The 16207-nt window shown below is 45.2% G+C and overlaps 1 protein-coding gene across 2 annotated transcripts in view; it reads left to right on the plus strand.

Moving 5' to 3' along the window:
• Positions 1–3573: 3573 nt before the first annotated feature.
• Positions 3574–16207, plus strand: part of CRK (CRK proto-oncogene, adaptor protein) — a 29771-nt gene continuing 17137 nt past the window's right edge. The window contains exons 1-2 of one of the 2 annotated variants that reach the window (XM_034639929.1): positions 3574–3960; positions 13567–14102. In XM_034639929.1, the coding sequence (XP_034495820.1) occupies positions 3720–3960; positions 13567–14102 (777 nt within the window). In that variant the 5' untranslated portion in view covers positions 3574–3719. The remainder of the gene's footprint in view (positions 3961–13566; positions 14103–16207) is intronic. The other variant, XM_034639930.1, reaches the window with a different exon arrangement.

Genomic DNA, 16207 nt, shown 5'->3' on the forward strand with positions numbered 1-16207 from the left:
GTTCCAAAGGCGCTGGTGAGGGAAGGTTTCCCTGAGGGGCCACATGGAGGTGGGGGGGGAGCCCGCAGAGGGGACAGAAGTGCCAAGTGTGGAGGCTTGTCAGAGGACAAGGAAGAATGAGCAGAGCCAGAGAGGGGTGAGGCAGGGGCGGGGGTGGGGGGGAAGATAGGCACACGCGCATCTTAACGTCCTTCAGATGCTCTTGACTTTCTCGGCTCCGAGAAGACAGAGACGAGGAAGTTGACACGTTCTCTTGGACGCCTTCCTGCAGAGGCATCTGTGCAAGCAGCTTTCCTAAAGGATGGAGGCCGTGAGGGGCAAGGCAGACAACCCGTTCTCGGCAGTCCTACGGCATGTCACCACTTGGGAACATCTCACTGACTTTGCTGGGAAGGTCCGGCCTCCTGCCTTGGTTCCCAGCACACTCTCCTCCCCAAGACCCTCCTTGGAGTCCCCTCACATTTCTCCACAGAGCTTTCCCCTCGTGTCTGCCCCTGCATAGTTTGTTTTGTTTTGTTTTGTGTCTTTTAAAGGAGGGTCTATGTCGGGTGCCTGGGTGGCTCAGTTGGTTAAATGTCTGCCTTCGGCTCAGGCCATGATCCCAGTGTCCTGGAGTCAAGCCCTGCATTGGGCTCCCTGCTCAGCAGGAAGCCTGCTTCTTCCTCTCCTGCTCCCCCCGCTTGTTCTCTCTCTCTCTGTCAAACAAATAAATAAAATCTTTAAAAAATAAAAATAAAAAATAAAGTAGGCTCCATGCCCAGTGTGGAGCCCAATGCAGGGTTTGAATTCATGACCCTAAGATCATCAAGACCTGAGCTGAGATCAAGGGTCAGATGCTTAACCGACTGAGCCACTCAGGTGCCCCAGGAAGGTCACATTCTTTGTAGGGCCCATCTCAAGCTTATCAGGGGGCAAAAACCACCATTATAGCGGCAAATCCTGAATGTATGAAGGCGAGAGGAGGACGAGATGAGAAAGGAGGGAGGGGCAGGACGGACTTGCAATCTATTTGTCCTAAGGCCACTCCTCTTCCTACCGTGTCGTCTTCTCCGTGCTCCAAGAAAGAACACACGAGTAGCCCCTTGGGTCTAGGTCTCCCCTCCTTGCCAATCTTCTTGCTTTTTTTTTTTTTTTAAGATTTTATTTATTTATTTGACAGAGAGAGAGACAGCCAGTGAGAGAGGGAACACAAGCAAGGGGGAGTGGGAGAGGAAGAAGCAGGCTCCTAGTGGAGGAGCCTGATGTGGGGCTCGATCCCAGAACACCGGGATCACGCCCTGAGCCGAAGGCAGACGCTCAACGACTGAGCCACCCAGGCGCCCCCAATCTTCTTGCTTATTATCCAGCTTATTTATGATCTGTTTCCTTCTTCCCTCCCTTCCTTCTTTCCTTCCTTCTTTTCTTCCTCCCTCTTTTTCTTTCCCTTTTCTTCTTGTAAAGTATGTTTTCTGTCGTCAGAACCCACAGGCAGTCTCTGGGTCAGGCCGTGCCTCAAAGCTCCGCCATCCTGGAGGAGGGAAGAGTAGGCACTTCTCTTTCCCAAAGGGCCAGAATTCACACTGGGATGGCTTCTGCTGCTGGCTTGTGGTAACACGCTGTGACTAAGCCAGGGTCACAATGAGTCACAGCAGGGAAGGTGCCTTTGCTCCCCTTCCCGTCCCAGAGCAGGCCCAGGGGTGTGAGAAGTAGACCCGGAAGAGGTGTGTTATTCATGTAAGATCAAAACCCAGGGCTGACTGATACATTTTTTTTCTTGATGTCTATTTCTGCCATTCTTCCCCAACCTCCTGTGCCCCTCCATGCCTATTCCAGAAGTCTGAGGTTATAGCACAGTGACCACAGCTCTCTGCTCCTTCCAGGATTTGAACGCCAGCTCCCCACTCAGCAGCTGTGTGTCTCTGGACAAATAACCTTTCTGAGTTTCACCAGTAAAATGGGATTAGTTGTAAAATACCACCTATAGGTTGTTAAGAGGATTAAATGAGATAATCCATATCGAGGCAGGGGCGCCTGGGTGGCTCAGTCGTTGGGCATCTGCCTTTGGCTCAGGGCGTGATCCCAGAGTTCTAGGATCCAGCCCCACATCGCGCTCCTCCGTGGGAAGCCTGCTTCTTCCTCTCCCACTCCCCCTGCCTGTGTTCCCTCTCTCACTGGCTGTCTCTCTCTCTGTCAAATAAATAAATAAAATCTTAAAAAAAAAATCCATATCAAGGCAGTTAGCACTATGCCTGGCAGGTAGTATTCCCTGAATAAAGGTTAGCCATTCCCGTAAAACATTTATGTGGTGCCTCCTACACTGGAGGCTTGGCCTTTGAGGAGCTCTGCCGTGGGACCAGACCTGTAAATGAAAGATTACAGTAGAATGGGTAGGAACTGTAATAGAAATAATATAGACACAGTGCTGTGCAGACAGAGAGGGAGTGATGGATGCTCAAAAAAGGGGAGACATTTGAGTTTGAGATCTGGAAAGGTATTCCAGAAGGGTATTCCAGAAAGAAGAAACACAAGGTTCATGTAGGAGCGGCTAAGAAGAGACTGTGGCCCCATTTTATGCTGTGAGCTAAACTGGGAATTTTAACATCTGGAGACTGTTAAAAGTTGTGCACAGGGTAGCAACAGACTTAGAGTTGTAATTTAGAAAGCACACACTGGCATGTGTGTGCAACGCACTTGGGGCAGCAAGGCTACAGGGCACCCATGAGCAAGCTGTTCACAGGAATATAGCTATAGGTATGGAATACAGAGCTAGAGATTACGATAGCGTGGAGAATTGAGGATACCCCCGGCCACAACCAGGTTTTAGAAGAACCTGGACAAATGACCTGAGAGACTCAATGGAGAGAACTCGATAATTCTACATGGCTTGGCACATTCGGCTCCCTTTGTCTTAAATGCTCTTCCCCCACTTGCCACTCAACATTCAGCTCAAGGCCCCTCCTCTGGTAAGTCACTTCATATTGAATCCCTTTACAGTCTGGATTGGGGGCCCTGCTCTGTGTTCCTATAGCCCCTTGTTGGGTCCTGATCATAGCACTTGGCATTCCTTTGTCATTGTTTCCTGGTTCCTCCCACAGGTCTGTGAATTCTATGAGATCAGGGCCCAGCCTTGATCACCTTTGCACCTACAGGGCAAATGTGGTGTCAAAAACTGTTTGCTGAATGAATCAATGTAAACAAAAAACTTTTAGCCAGTCTAGGAGAAGCAGGAGGAACCACCAGAAAAAGACCTGCATCTCCAGGAGCTCAGGCTCTGGGGCCACATCCATCTTTTGTACTCCAATTGTGTGTCGGAGTCGCTGCCTAGAAATCCTGGGCCTACCAGGAACCTGAAGCCTGGTCTAGCGAAGGGCCGCGTGGCCAAAAGCGCAAAGACAAACCTCGGCCCGAGCCCCTACCCCTCGCCCCAGACTTCGCCTCTTCATCCCCTGCAGTTCCGATCCCTGCCAGGCGGCGACGCACGTGAGAACGCGTGCGCAGTGCGCACTCGAGCCATCCTTTGCCCTTCTCCCAATGGCGGGTTGCGGTCCCCTTCCCGGCATCCTCGCGGGGGCAAAGTGCGCGTCATTTCCGGTGGGGAAGGCCCGCGGCCGCCGCCGCCATTTCGGGCACTGCTGTGAGGCTGAGATCGGAGCCGGTCCGCTGGGCGGCGGGCGCCGGGGCAGGAGGGGCGCGCGCGGCGGCGGCGGCGGCTGCCCAGCGTGTAGGCAGCGGAGGCGGCCATGGCGGGCAACTTCGACTCGGAGGAGCGGAGTAGCTGGTACTGGGGGCGGTTGAGCCGGCAGGAGGCGGTGGCGCTCTTGCAGGGCCAGCGGCACGGGGTGTTTCTGGTGCGGGACTCGAGCACCAGCCCCGGGGACTATGTGCTCAGCGTCTCCGAGAATTCGCGCGTCTCCCACTACATCATCAACAGCAGCGGCCCGCGCCCGTCTGTGCCACCGTCGCCCGCCCAGCCTCCGCCCGGTGAGGACGAACGGGACGGGAGGCCCCGGGCGGGGTGAGGGCCGCGGAGCTCCCGCGCCTGGCCGGCTGCTCTTCGAGAGCTGACCTCCACGAGGGACGTGGGCAGAGGGCTGGAATGACCATGGCAGGGGGGTAGCCTGGTGCCTGGGCTCGTTCCCACCACGAGCGGTTCTGTGTGGGGGGAGGAGGAGCCGCTGACCCAGGCCTCTGGGTGTGACTTGGGAGGACAGCCCAGGGGAAGGGGAACTGCTTCGGCCCCAGGGTGGGGCTCGCGCCCGGGCCAGGCACAAGGGCAGGGCCGGGCAACGTGGGGACAAAGAGCTGAGGGGGATGTTGGCACTGCGGGGGCATCACTTGGCAGCGGTTCCCAGAATGAATTCGATAATCCTACAAGTGGCTTTTTAGGCTTGAAACATTTCCTGTAGTGTTAGAGAGCCGGGTTTGGTTTGGAGAGCTATTCTCCCCTGCTGGCCTTTGGTAGGAAGTCACCACATACTAGCCCGGAGGGATGGAGACACCCTCAGGAAACCGGTCAGCTTTTTTTCTTTCTTGGGCATTTTTCCAAAATACTTTTACTGTCGTCTTCCCCTGCAGAGGACGAAGGTGGTGAGCTAAGTGCCTTGGTGATAGAAGTAAGCCCTCTGTGATCAGCCCAGAACAAGTTGATGTCCAGCTGACGGTGTCCAAGAGATCTTAACGTCCAGAGACGGTTTTCTGCAATTAGGGGGTTCTAGTTTTCAAGGTATTTTGTGGAGGACAAGATTTTTTTTTTCCAGGAAATAAGCCAATGGAAACAGTCCCTTCCTTGAAAAAGTGAATGGAACTTCCAATTTCATTGAACGTAAACATTGTCAGTGCTGTATGTCAGGGCCTTCTCTTGCTCAGTAAGTTGGGGCTGTGACCTAGGTCTTTCTTACCAAGGGTCACTGAGATGTGACTGTCTTACTTATGCCTTCAGAGTTGTTTGGAGAATGTTAAGGAAATTTTTGCACTTCGTACCTAAGATATGTGACGTACAGAGTAATTCTGAGGTCATTGTCATCTTGCCATCACCTGTGTAACAGCACCAAGGGTCTTAGTCTTTCTCATTGTTCTCAGGTTGAAGCAGTTTTCTTCTAACCAGCTGAGGCTGCAGGCCAGTCTCTTGCCCTTTTGGGATAGTCCTAATTTAGATTAATTCGCTCTGGCCAGAAATGGGGAGATAGGATAGTCAGTCTCTTTGCTGCTAACACATACCAATTAAAAAAAAAAAAAAAGAGTATGGGATCTTTAAGTCCACAAATTATTCCAGGTCTTCTCAGTCTGGTTGATTTAATAGCATAACATGAGACAGGAATATTGATGTAACACAACTTTGCCCTAAACCAGATATATTCTACTTTTTACCACCTTCTTGGTATCTAGGGTTTTGCATTACAGTGCGGTAATGCGATGGCAAACGGTCACTGAAACTCAATTTTCAACCCCCCCCCCCCCGTTTTCAACCTCTTGTGTATGTGTTTTGCAAAATTTGGAGATGGCAGCAGGCAAGTTTGCTATTTTGAACTTTCTCCACACCTTGTTTTTAATGACTTTATATCTCTGCGCTTACCTTGATATTGAGCTCCACCTTTTCATAACAGATATGAGTTCAGATCCTTGGCCCAAGAGAGAAGGTGAAGATTGCCAAAGTTTGTGGATGGGGTGTGGAAAGTTCACGGGCATTGTGGTAATTCTTGTTTCTTTTAATGTGCCCAATTTTCTACATAGAGCAATTGATTGAGTTGCTGTCTTTATAATACAGATTACTTAATCTTTTTCTCCCCCTTCCCCCATCAAGCTCTTTTTCTTTTGAAACTACACAGAGAAATTTCTTCAATTTTAGAAAAGCATGTAGAATATTAATAGTTAACATTTATTGACTGGTTGTTCTATGCCAAGTACTTTGCTGAGTACTTTCTATGTCTTATCTCATTTTCTGCCTATAACAATCTGGTGAGAAGTACTATGCTCTCTATTTATTAAAATATTTTCATTTTATAGGTGAGGAAACTGAGTGAGATTCAGTAACTTGCCCAAGGTCACACAGCTGGTAAATGACTGAGCCAGATTTTGAACCTCGGAATTCTGACCAGAGAGCTGACACTGTTACGCTGTACTTCTTTCTCTTTCCTTTTGAGATCTGAACAGTGCGTATAGAAGATTCAACACTTTTGTCTTTGTCATGGGGTCCTAAGTTCTGTTTAAATATCAAAAGGAAAGGATGACAAGAAGAAACTAGCTTTAGTGTTTGGACAATACATGTCTGTTATCTGAAAGTCAATGATGAGGCTTTTAAAATTCTTGGCAAATTGAATGTGAAAAATGAGCTTTTTGCTTAGGACTTTATAGCATATTTTGTGGACATAATACGTAGGTAGACTTTGTATAGAATGGCTTAGATACAGTTTTTAGAGGAATAGCGGTAGGATGGATCAGGTATTTTTAACCTTTTCTCATGAATCTATTTTTAACTTAACTTAGATGTTAAGTTAAGCTACCACAGGCTGCCATAGTCTGGAAGCACCCTGTTTGTGCCTCAGGGCCAAGTCTACTGGCCATACCCTGTCAGGTTGGACTTCAAGATAGACCTCTTGGGAAGGCTTTGCAATCACTGATGCACATGTTTCTTCAGACAGTGGGGTATTACTAGACCTTGGCCAGTAGACAGTTGACAAAACTGAACAAGTGTGAGCTCTGGAGCTTTGGTTTAAATCATTCTTCCTTGCCACTTACTACTTATATGACTTTGGTCACATTCTTTGACTTGCCTCTGCCTCAGTTTCCCCATCTGTAAAAGAGAGGAAATGATAATACTGACCTCATAGGGTTGTTGTGAGGATTAAATGCGTTTTAGTGTATTAAATGCTTAGGAATGGGGCTAGCATATAGTAAGTACTTAATAAGCATTAGCTATATTAGTCTTATGAACATGACTATGAGGTTGGGAGAGCAGGAGTTGAAGGAGTTGAAGCGAAAACTGTTCTCAGCATTGAGAGGCTCACAGGCAGGCATGGTGTGGGTTGGTAAGCACCAGTAAGATAGCATGTGTAAGGGAATAAGTGCTGGGGTGGAGGGTGATGGAGTGCATCAAGAAGTGTGAAAGGACCTTGGATCCAAGACATGGAAATATGATGGCACCTGTTGTTACCTGCTTAACCTGGAGCCTTCTACCTATTGTTCTAGTGGGTGAGGGAAGCATAAAAGCTTGCCTCATTTTGGGGCAAGAAGGGGCAGAAGTTAGGGTAGTTATTGTTTGCACTGCCTCTTCAAGGTGGTGCTGGATTGAGCCACTCTCTAGAAATCTGGTGAGACTGTTCATTACCTACTGCTGCCTTTTTGTACCTCCACCATCTGTGTTTGACTTGTTTACCTCATCTTTGCAGTTCTCAAATCTGGTGCTCGTGTTTTACTCATCAGTTACAGAGTATCCCTCCATCCAGTGGTTCTGGAGAAGTTCTTCAGTGAGTTACTTATAGGTTTACAACAAAAAAAGGATATCATGGTAAAAGGAAGTAGGTTTATTTATTGCAGGATTTCTCAGCCTTTTACTATGCTCATGTGAAATTAAGACCCTCCCAAAAGAGGCAGGTATTTGACCACAAGACATTTTGAGAAGCATCTTGAGATTCTGTAGAATCTTCTCTGGGAAACAGTTCAGTGGACTTTGGATTTGGGAATTAATCGAAAATTTCTAAAGGAATTGAGAGGTTTGGGCAGGGTATTAAGCTGCATTTGCTTTTTATTAAGCACCTGTAATGTACCAGCTACTTTTAGGAACTTTATTACATAGGTGTTTGGCACCATGAGAAGTTAAATAACAGCTCGTATAGCTAGTAAATGGCAGAACCAGAATTCATTAAACCCAGTCAGTCTGAATCTGCAAAGTGCCATGTTGATACCCACCATTTTTAGAAAGTTCTATCTGCTTACGAGGCCAGATATTTGATATTTCTTTAGGAGACCTCCTCAGATGGACGTCAGCAGCCTTTTTAGCCCTTTGTATTGGACAGGTGGTAGGGTGTGTTTAAGCAGTTTCTATAAATACCATAGGCAGGAGAGGAGGAAAGGAGTGGGAATTAAAGAAAGAGGAAGGGAAAACGGAAGTACTTTGAGATCAAGGAGAGGCTGATGATGGAGCTGCCGTGATGGTACCCATGCCAGAGGTGACCTGGCCTGTTTTTAGCCTACGGAGCTCTTGGGTGTTCTTCATAAAATCTTCAGGGAGTGGTGTTGTAAAAATTGTTGTTACCTGAAGGCTAAAATGCTTAGAAGTAATGAGTTTCAACAGTACAGAAACCAAAAGAATATGTAACTGCTTGCGTTGATTTTGATTTTTGAATGTGTTTGTTCATAACTGCGTGTTCAGGATACCAGCACAGGTTTATGTAGAACAAGTCAGTGAGGTTTTCCAAGTTCCAGCAATGAGAACCTGGTCATTGGTTCTCTTCTCTAGACTGACTGACTATATCTCCTTCCTTTCCCGCCCTTCTGTTTCCGGCCCTTGGCTGTTTGTGGTTGGAAGGAGGTGAGGTAGGGAAAAGGAGCCGGAACACATAGCTGTGATGAGGTTTGGGCTTATTTGAGACTTAACGCTCTTTTCTCCTCCCTTCCCTTCTGGAGTTTGGATCATTGAAGCTTGGTGGTCCATGTATTTGACTGCTTCAGCAGTACACAAAAACTGGCACTCCTCTGGTGGAATTATTATAGTGTCAGTAGAATAGAAAAAGATTTATAGGTAAAGGATATCAAAGGGTGGCCTGGCTGACTCAGTGGGTAGAGCATGCAACTCTTGATCTTGGGGTTGTGAGTTCGAGTTCCGCGTTGGGTGTAGAGATTTCTTAAAAATAAAATCTTTGTTGTTGTTGTTGTTGTTGTTGTTAAGAATATCAAAGATTTTCCTTGGTGTTTTCCTTGTATTTCTGTAACTGCTGGGATTGCCAAGCCAAGCCAAAAAGAGAAATCACTGTGGGTCCATTTAACACTGCGCACCATTTGAGCAAGAAATGAATTGAACTAACTTCCTACCTTTATGTTTATGGCGGAGGAGCTGCCGTTTTTTCTTTTCATAATTTTCACAGTGATCTTTCTAAGGGTCTTGGCTTTGTGGTCTCATTTGTTCTTCTAAACTATCTTCCTCCACTCCCCCCCCCCCAAAACGCATTTTATTTGAGCTAGTACAGTAATGGAGGAACCATAATAATGGATGACAGGGAGTGGTTACCTCCCTTTTTAGAGTGAAAAGAGTGCCTTGGAAATGTTCAGGGATGGACAGAGCTGTTCTTTTATGGTGATTTTGTTGTGTCTGAGAACACAATTTGTTGTTGCTACTGGTTTTTCTAAGAATACATCTCCAGTTGAAAGTGAAAGCCAGGGGGGAAATAATGTCTTCCTTTTTTTTTTTTTTTTAATATAGTCTTCCTAAGACCTGCTTTATTCCTTGCTCACCAACCACACTGTGTATGCCTTTATATCCCAGCTATGCTGTTAGGTTCTTAAAACTGGGAACAGACTTTCATTTAACTTCTTTCCCTCACTTCAGAATTTTGTTCATTAAGAATAGTATCTAACATTTACTGAGTACTGTTTGCCAACCACTGTCCCAAAAAGGCAACTAGTGAAAACCATTTCGGCTATTGCACCTTGGCATGTAGTTGTGTAAACTCTAGCAAGGGAGCTTTCCACCCTAGGTGTCATTAGGACCATTTTCTAAGCCATGGGTATTCTGCTGGTGTGAGGGTCCTCCCTGACACTCTGCCCTGGAGGCTTTCTTGGCCAGGCAGTGCAAAGTAGGTCTCCTTGGAGCTCACATTGACATAGTCCTTAGCAGGCCAAAAGGATCACTGAATTAACCTAGTGGTAATAGAGTGACCATGTATCTCATTGCCCACCAGACTTGAATGGGAACAATCCATACAGCACTGCCATGCTCTGGTATATTCATAACCAAAATTGTCTCTCCAGTTCAGCACTTGGAACTACTGGGTTGTGTCCTGCAGGTACCTGATGAGTGTTTGCTGCAGTTATGTAGTCCTGGGTCTGGGCATCTATTTCAGCATCTTGAGTTGAAGAGCCAGCCAGCATTACTGAGTGTGGGCTGTTAACTTGTTTTAGCTTACAGCCATGAATTCCACAGGCGGACTTTTGCGATATGAGAAATGTGCAACTGTCCTTTGGACTGTGTCTTGGTGTCTCATCATGCATTCATTTGTGTAAAAAGAAAAGGCACTCATCAGTACACATTCTGTATTGAGGACTTCTGGTTAACGTCCAAGGTTTATCTTTTCACTTCTCCCCACCACTGAATTTTAAATGTACTTTTTCTGGTCATTCTGGAAGAAGTGATTTCTAACACTGAACAAAATTATTGGGTCTCATTTCTTTTAGAGTGCAAATTAATTTAGACTTCTAGGCTACTGCAATATTCCTATTTTACCATATTAATCACTGGCTTTTGAAGATTTATTTATTTGAGAAAGAGAGAAAGCAAGCTGGGGGGGGGCAGAGAAAGAGGGAGAGAATCTCAAGCTGACTCCACGCTTAGCACGGACCCTGACATGGGGCTTGATCCCACAACCGTGAGATCATGACCTGAGCCAAAACCAAGAGTCGGACACTTAACCGACTGAGCCACCCAGGTGCCCCTATCACTATGGCTTTTAGATGGTTTTAGTGTTATTGGAGTGAAGAGCATAAATTGGCCATTTTCCCTTAACAGAGGACTTGGAACAAGTAACCTTCCCAAAAGAGGTACAAATAGTAAACTTGAAAAACACCAAACAATCAAAAATGATATTTAAAAAGAGATATCAGGGGCACCTAGGTAGTGCAGTTGTTAAGCGTCTGCCTTCGGCTCAGGGCGTGATCTTGGCGTTCTGGGATCAAGTCCCACATCGGGCTCCTCTACTGGGAGCCTGCTTCTTCCTCTCCCACTCCTGCTGCTTGTGTTCCCTCTCTTGCTGGCTGTCTCTCTGTCACATAAATAAAATTTTAAAAAATAATAATAAAATAAAAAGAGATATCATTTCTCATTAAATTGTCGGTGAGGGGCGCCTGGTGGCTTCGTTGGTTAAGTGTCTGCCTTCGGCTCAGCTCTTGATCCCAGAGTCCTGGGATCGAGTCCTGAATCGGGCTCCTGGCTCAGCGGTGAGCCTGCTTCTCTCTCTCTCCTCCGTGCTCATGCACTCTGTCACTGTCTCTCTCAAATACATACGTAAAATCTTAAAAATAAATAAACTGTCAATGTTATTTGAGAGGGAGAAGCAGACTCCCCGCTGATCATGACCTGAGCCAAAGGCATACACTTAACCAAGTGAACCACCCAGGTACCCCAAATTGTTGATGTTTTTTTAAAGATTTTGTCAGAGCACAAGCACGGGGAGCGGCAGGTAGAGGGAGAAGCAGGCTCCCCACTGAGCAAGGAGCCCGATGTGGGACTCGATCCCAGGACCCTGGGATTATGACCCGGGCCAAAGGCAGACACTTAACCAACTGAGCCACCCAGGCACCCACCCTTGTAATAATTTTTTTAAATGCTGTTTTGGCAAGGATATGGGCGAAGTGGGAACTCATAAACCAGTGGTGGGAGTGTAAAATTGTACAGACTTTTTGGAGGGCGATTTGGCAACATAAACCTTAATCTTCTTACCCTTTGATGCAGCCAGCAGTTCCATTTCAAGGAATTTATCCTAATGAAATAAGAAAAAAAAGCTCATTAATAGATAAGAACAAAAATGCTCATAATAGCATTTTCACTAGTGAAAAGTTAGGAATACTTTATAGCTATTAAAAGTTCTTGAAGAGATGAGAAATTTTTTATTATGTAAAATCTTTTTATCTCATAAGCAAAAAAGGCAAGGTATAAAACTTTATAGTACCCTAACTGTAAAACACTTGTATATATTTATGACATACTTGTATACACACACACACTATATATATATATTAAAATTGGGAGGTTATAACTGAATGCTGAGTTGTAGGTTAAGGCTTAAACCTGTGGGTTAAGGCTAATTAAAAAAACAAAACAAAACACAAGTTGTGCAAAAACCAGTTTTTTATAGGGTTCTTTATTACTTTATCAGGAAGCCAAAAGGTAAAAAAATCGAGTAAAGATGATTTGATATTTTGGTGCTTAGCAGAGTGTAAGTTAAAGGGTATATTCCTCACTAGAAGCTTTTTCATTTGAACTGATATATGTTAATTTATTATCCTTCAGTTCTAGAATCTTGGGATAGAGAGGGAATACATTCTGAAGTATTCTGTGTGTCTAGGGCCATACACATCTTTGCATCATGTGAATTTTAAGGATTCCTAATGTCTTTTCTCTTGGACCCTATTGTGTCATCAGAGGTTGAGAATTTTAATTTATTATTTATTACTTTTTCTATTTTTATTTTTTCAAGTTTTTAAGTATTTCTACGCCCAACATGGGGCTGGAACTCATAATGCCGCGATCAAGCATTGCATGCTCTGCCGACAGCACCAGCCAGGTGTCCCCAGAGGTTGAGAATTTTAACACTTTATTTATTTATTTTTTTTAAAGATTTTATTTATTCATTTGACAGAGAGACAGCCAGCGAGAGAGGGAACACAAGCAGGGGGAATGGGAGAGGAAGAAGCAGGCTCCCAGTGGAAGAGCCCGACGTGGGGCTCGATCCCAGAACTCCAGGATCACGCCCTGCGCTGAAGGCAGATGCTTAACGACTGAGCCACCCAGGCGCCCCTTAACACTTTATTTTTTCAAGCATCCTTATTTACCTTTTTTTCTTAACCTGAGGGAACAATATGGTTTACATGTTTTATTTCAGTGAAGACCTTGGTAACTGATTGTTAAGCAGTTAGCTTCTTGGTTTCTCTTTTTAGAGTCCTTGGTTCTTTTGCCTAATTAAGGTTTTTGTTTTGGTGGCTGTCAGAAATGAAATTGAGATCAGCAATCCTAGATTTAAAAAGATAGTCTTGGGGCGCCTGGCTGGTTTAGTTGGTAGAGCATGGGACTCTTGATCTCAGGGTTGTGAGTTTAAGCCCCACATTGGGCACAGAGTTCACTTAAAAAAAAAAAAAAACGAAACCTTTTTCTTCTTAGGAATTGTACATTCTAGATGTGAAGAGGATTGTGTGAGCCTGGTGTAGATAGATAGCAAGTTCTCCCCACCTCTTCCTGGAAAAGCTGCTGGGACCTAAGAAAAAGGAGAGCTTGCTACATTCCCTGAAGTTGAAAAGAAGATTGCAGCAAAACCTTGAACCTTATGCTACTCTGTAAATGGGATAGCACAGAACATTTTGGGAGAATGAACAAAAAGTCTCCATGTTGCTTTGTCTTTGATCCAGTATGAAAGCATGCCCCCAACAGGCCTGGTCGCTGTGGCCTGCTGTTCTGTCTGTGCTGCAGGTGGTGATGGGCATCTTTCTAGGGTATGTTGTAACTACAGAGCATGATTTCAGTTTACCGTAGGAGAGGGGCTATCTTTTCTAGACTTTTTTTCTGATCAAGTATTGACCGAATGTGTTTAGGAAATGCTTAAAATCTGCATTTTATCTCCTTTATAATACATCTTTAAATAATAGTCTGCTCTGTTTTTTTTCCAGGGGTGAGCCCCTCCCGACTCCGAATAGGAGATCAAGAGTTTGATTCATTGCCTGCTTTACTGGAATTCTACAAAATACATTATTTGGACACTACAACATTGATAGAACCAGTTTCCAGATCTAGGCAGGGTAGTGGAGTGATTCTCAGGCAGGAGGAGGCAGAGTATGTGCGAGCCCTCTTTGACTTTAATGGGAATGATGAAGAAGATCTTCCCTTTAAGAAAGGAGACATCCTGAGAATCCGGGATAAGCCTGAAGAGCAGTGGTGGAATGCAGAGGACAGCGAAGGCAAGAGGGGGATGATTCCAGTCCCTTACGTCGAGAAGTATAGACCTGCCTCCGCCTCAGTATCGGCTCTGATTGGAGGTAACCAGGAGGGTTCCCACCCACAGCCACTGGGTGGGCCGGAGCCTGGGCCCTATGCCCAACCCAGCGTCAACACTCCGCTCCCTAACCTCCAGAATGGGCCCATTTATGCCAGGGTAATCCAGAAGCGAGTCCCTAATGCCTACGACAAGACAGCCTTGGCTTTGGAGGTACATAATGTGCAAAATGTAGAAAGAAGAGATCTGCTACAGGGTCTCCCTTTCAGACCTCTTAGAGCTTTGTAGGAATGCTGAATACAAACACCAGCGTTGTGATGTTGTAGATGTCGAACCATTAAGTACTGATTTTGGCATTTAATGTTAGGTTTTCTCTTTTTGTAGAAAACCTATTTTGGAATGAGTAAGCTTAAAATTATATAACTGAATGTTCTGATTGATATACTAAACATACTTTGACTTCTTTAATAACACCACCTGAATTCGCAGGAATTAACCTAAAATATTTTTTTCTCATCTACATTCTACTCTGATTCTTTCTGTTTTTCATTGTCTAAGGTGGGCTCTGTCAAAGCACTTAAATGGAACTTTCCCACAAAAACATGTTTTTACTTTAGGGGGCATGGGGTTTCTTTCCATTGACTGCTTGTGTTCATAAAGAATTTAGGAGGAACAGTAAAGCATAGTACAGGTGAGAAGAGATCCATACCCAAAACTCTACACTCTAGGAGCAGCAGGCTTGTTGTTTGGTGCACTTTATAGGCAGGAAAACAGTTCGTTCTAAGGAGTAAATTCCTGCCTTTCACTGGTGAATAGTTATCCTTGGTAGCCCATCTCCTCTGGCCAGCCATTGCATTGTGTCTATTCCTTTATTCCTCTCTTTAGCATTCATAGCTTTGTCTCTTACCTCCTTCCCTCCCTCCCTTTCTGAGTTCTGCAGAGCTAGTGGTTCAGTGTAAAAGCTTGTGCAAAGGTGGCATGCTGGGGCGCCTGGGTGGCTCAGTCGTTAGGTGTCTGCCTTCGGCTCAGGGCGTGATCCCGGAGTCCTGGGATCGAACCCCACATCAGGCTCCTCCTCTGAGAGCCTGCTTCTTCCTCTCCCACTCCCCCTGCCTGTGTTCCCTCTCTCGCTGGCTGTCTCTCTCACAGTCAAATAAATAAATAAAATCTTAAAAAAAAAAAAAAAGTGGCATGCTATCCCATCTTTCAGAATCTACTGAACTTGAATGTAAGTAAGTAGCTAACTTTTATAAGTAGAGGCTGAAGTTATGTGAGCACAGACTAGCAGAGAAGGGGCAAAAGTGTGTTCTTATAAACTGAAATCTCTAAATGCTGTTTCCTTTGGGTCATGTTCAGACACTGGGAGTAAGAGCTGCCTTCTCTCTAAGTAGAAGTGTTAGCCTACAGAATAGGATTTATTTGAACCAGTCTCTGATATTACTGGATTTGAAATTTTTCTTTTACATTCTAGATAGTGGATGCAAAGAGGGCTAGCCGAGTCTTAGAGGTTTGACTGAAAAATGTATTTTTAAAGTGCTTGTTTTTTGAGATCATGTTGTGACAAGTAGCGTGTCTCTGTTTTGATGAGAAATGAAATGTATAGGTCACACCATTTTTTCCCCCACTTTGAGTTTGGAGGATAAGGAAGACAGAAGTTTCTTGCCTCACGTTTTCATTTAAGTTCTGGTGGTGTCAACATCCATTGTGGTGCTGTGCACATGGCAGATGTGACTCTTAACATTTATTGCAGACCTTGTTTATAAGAGGACTGGGCTGGAGTATGAAAAATAGCAGTCATGAAACCAGCTAACAGGAAAAAATAGTTATCACATTATTTTGTTTCTGTTTGCATTCCTTTCCCTTCCCTCCCTCCCTCCCTTTATTAAAAGATGTATCTATTTTTTTAAGATTTTATTTATTTATTGGAGAGGGAGTAAGAGAGAGTGTGAGAGCACAAGGGCAAGGGGAGGGAGAAGCAGACTCCCTGCTGAGCAGGGAGCCTGATGTGGGACTTGATCCCAAGATGCTGGGATCATGACCTGAGCTGAAGGCAGACGCTTAACTGACTAAGCCACCCAGGCGTCCCAAAGATTGATCTTATTTATTAGAGAGCTCACATGCACGAGCATGAGGGGAGAGGGAAAGAAGCAGACTCCGCTGAGCCCTGAGCTTGATGCAGGGCTCGATCCTAGGACCCCATATCATGACCTGAGCCTAAATCAAAAGTTGGATGCTCAACCGATGGAGGCACCCAGGAGTCCCTGCTTTTTTTTTTTTTTAATTTATTTTTAAGTAGGCTCAACATGGGGCTTAAACTC

The sequence above is a fragment of the Ailuropoda melanoleuca genome, chromosome 13 (genome assembly GCF_002007445.2).
Source record: "Ailuropoda melanoleuca isolate Jingjing chromosome 13, ASM200744v2, whole genome shotgun sequence".
NCBI lineage: Eukaryota > Metazoa > Chordata > Mammalia > Carnivora > Ursidae > Ailuropoda > Ailuropoda melanoleuca.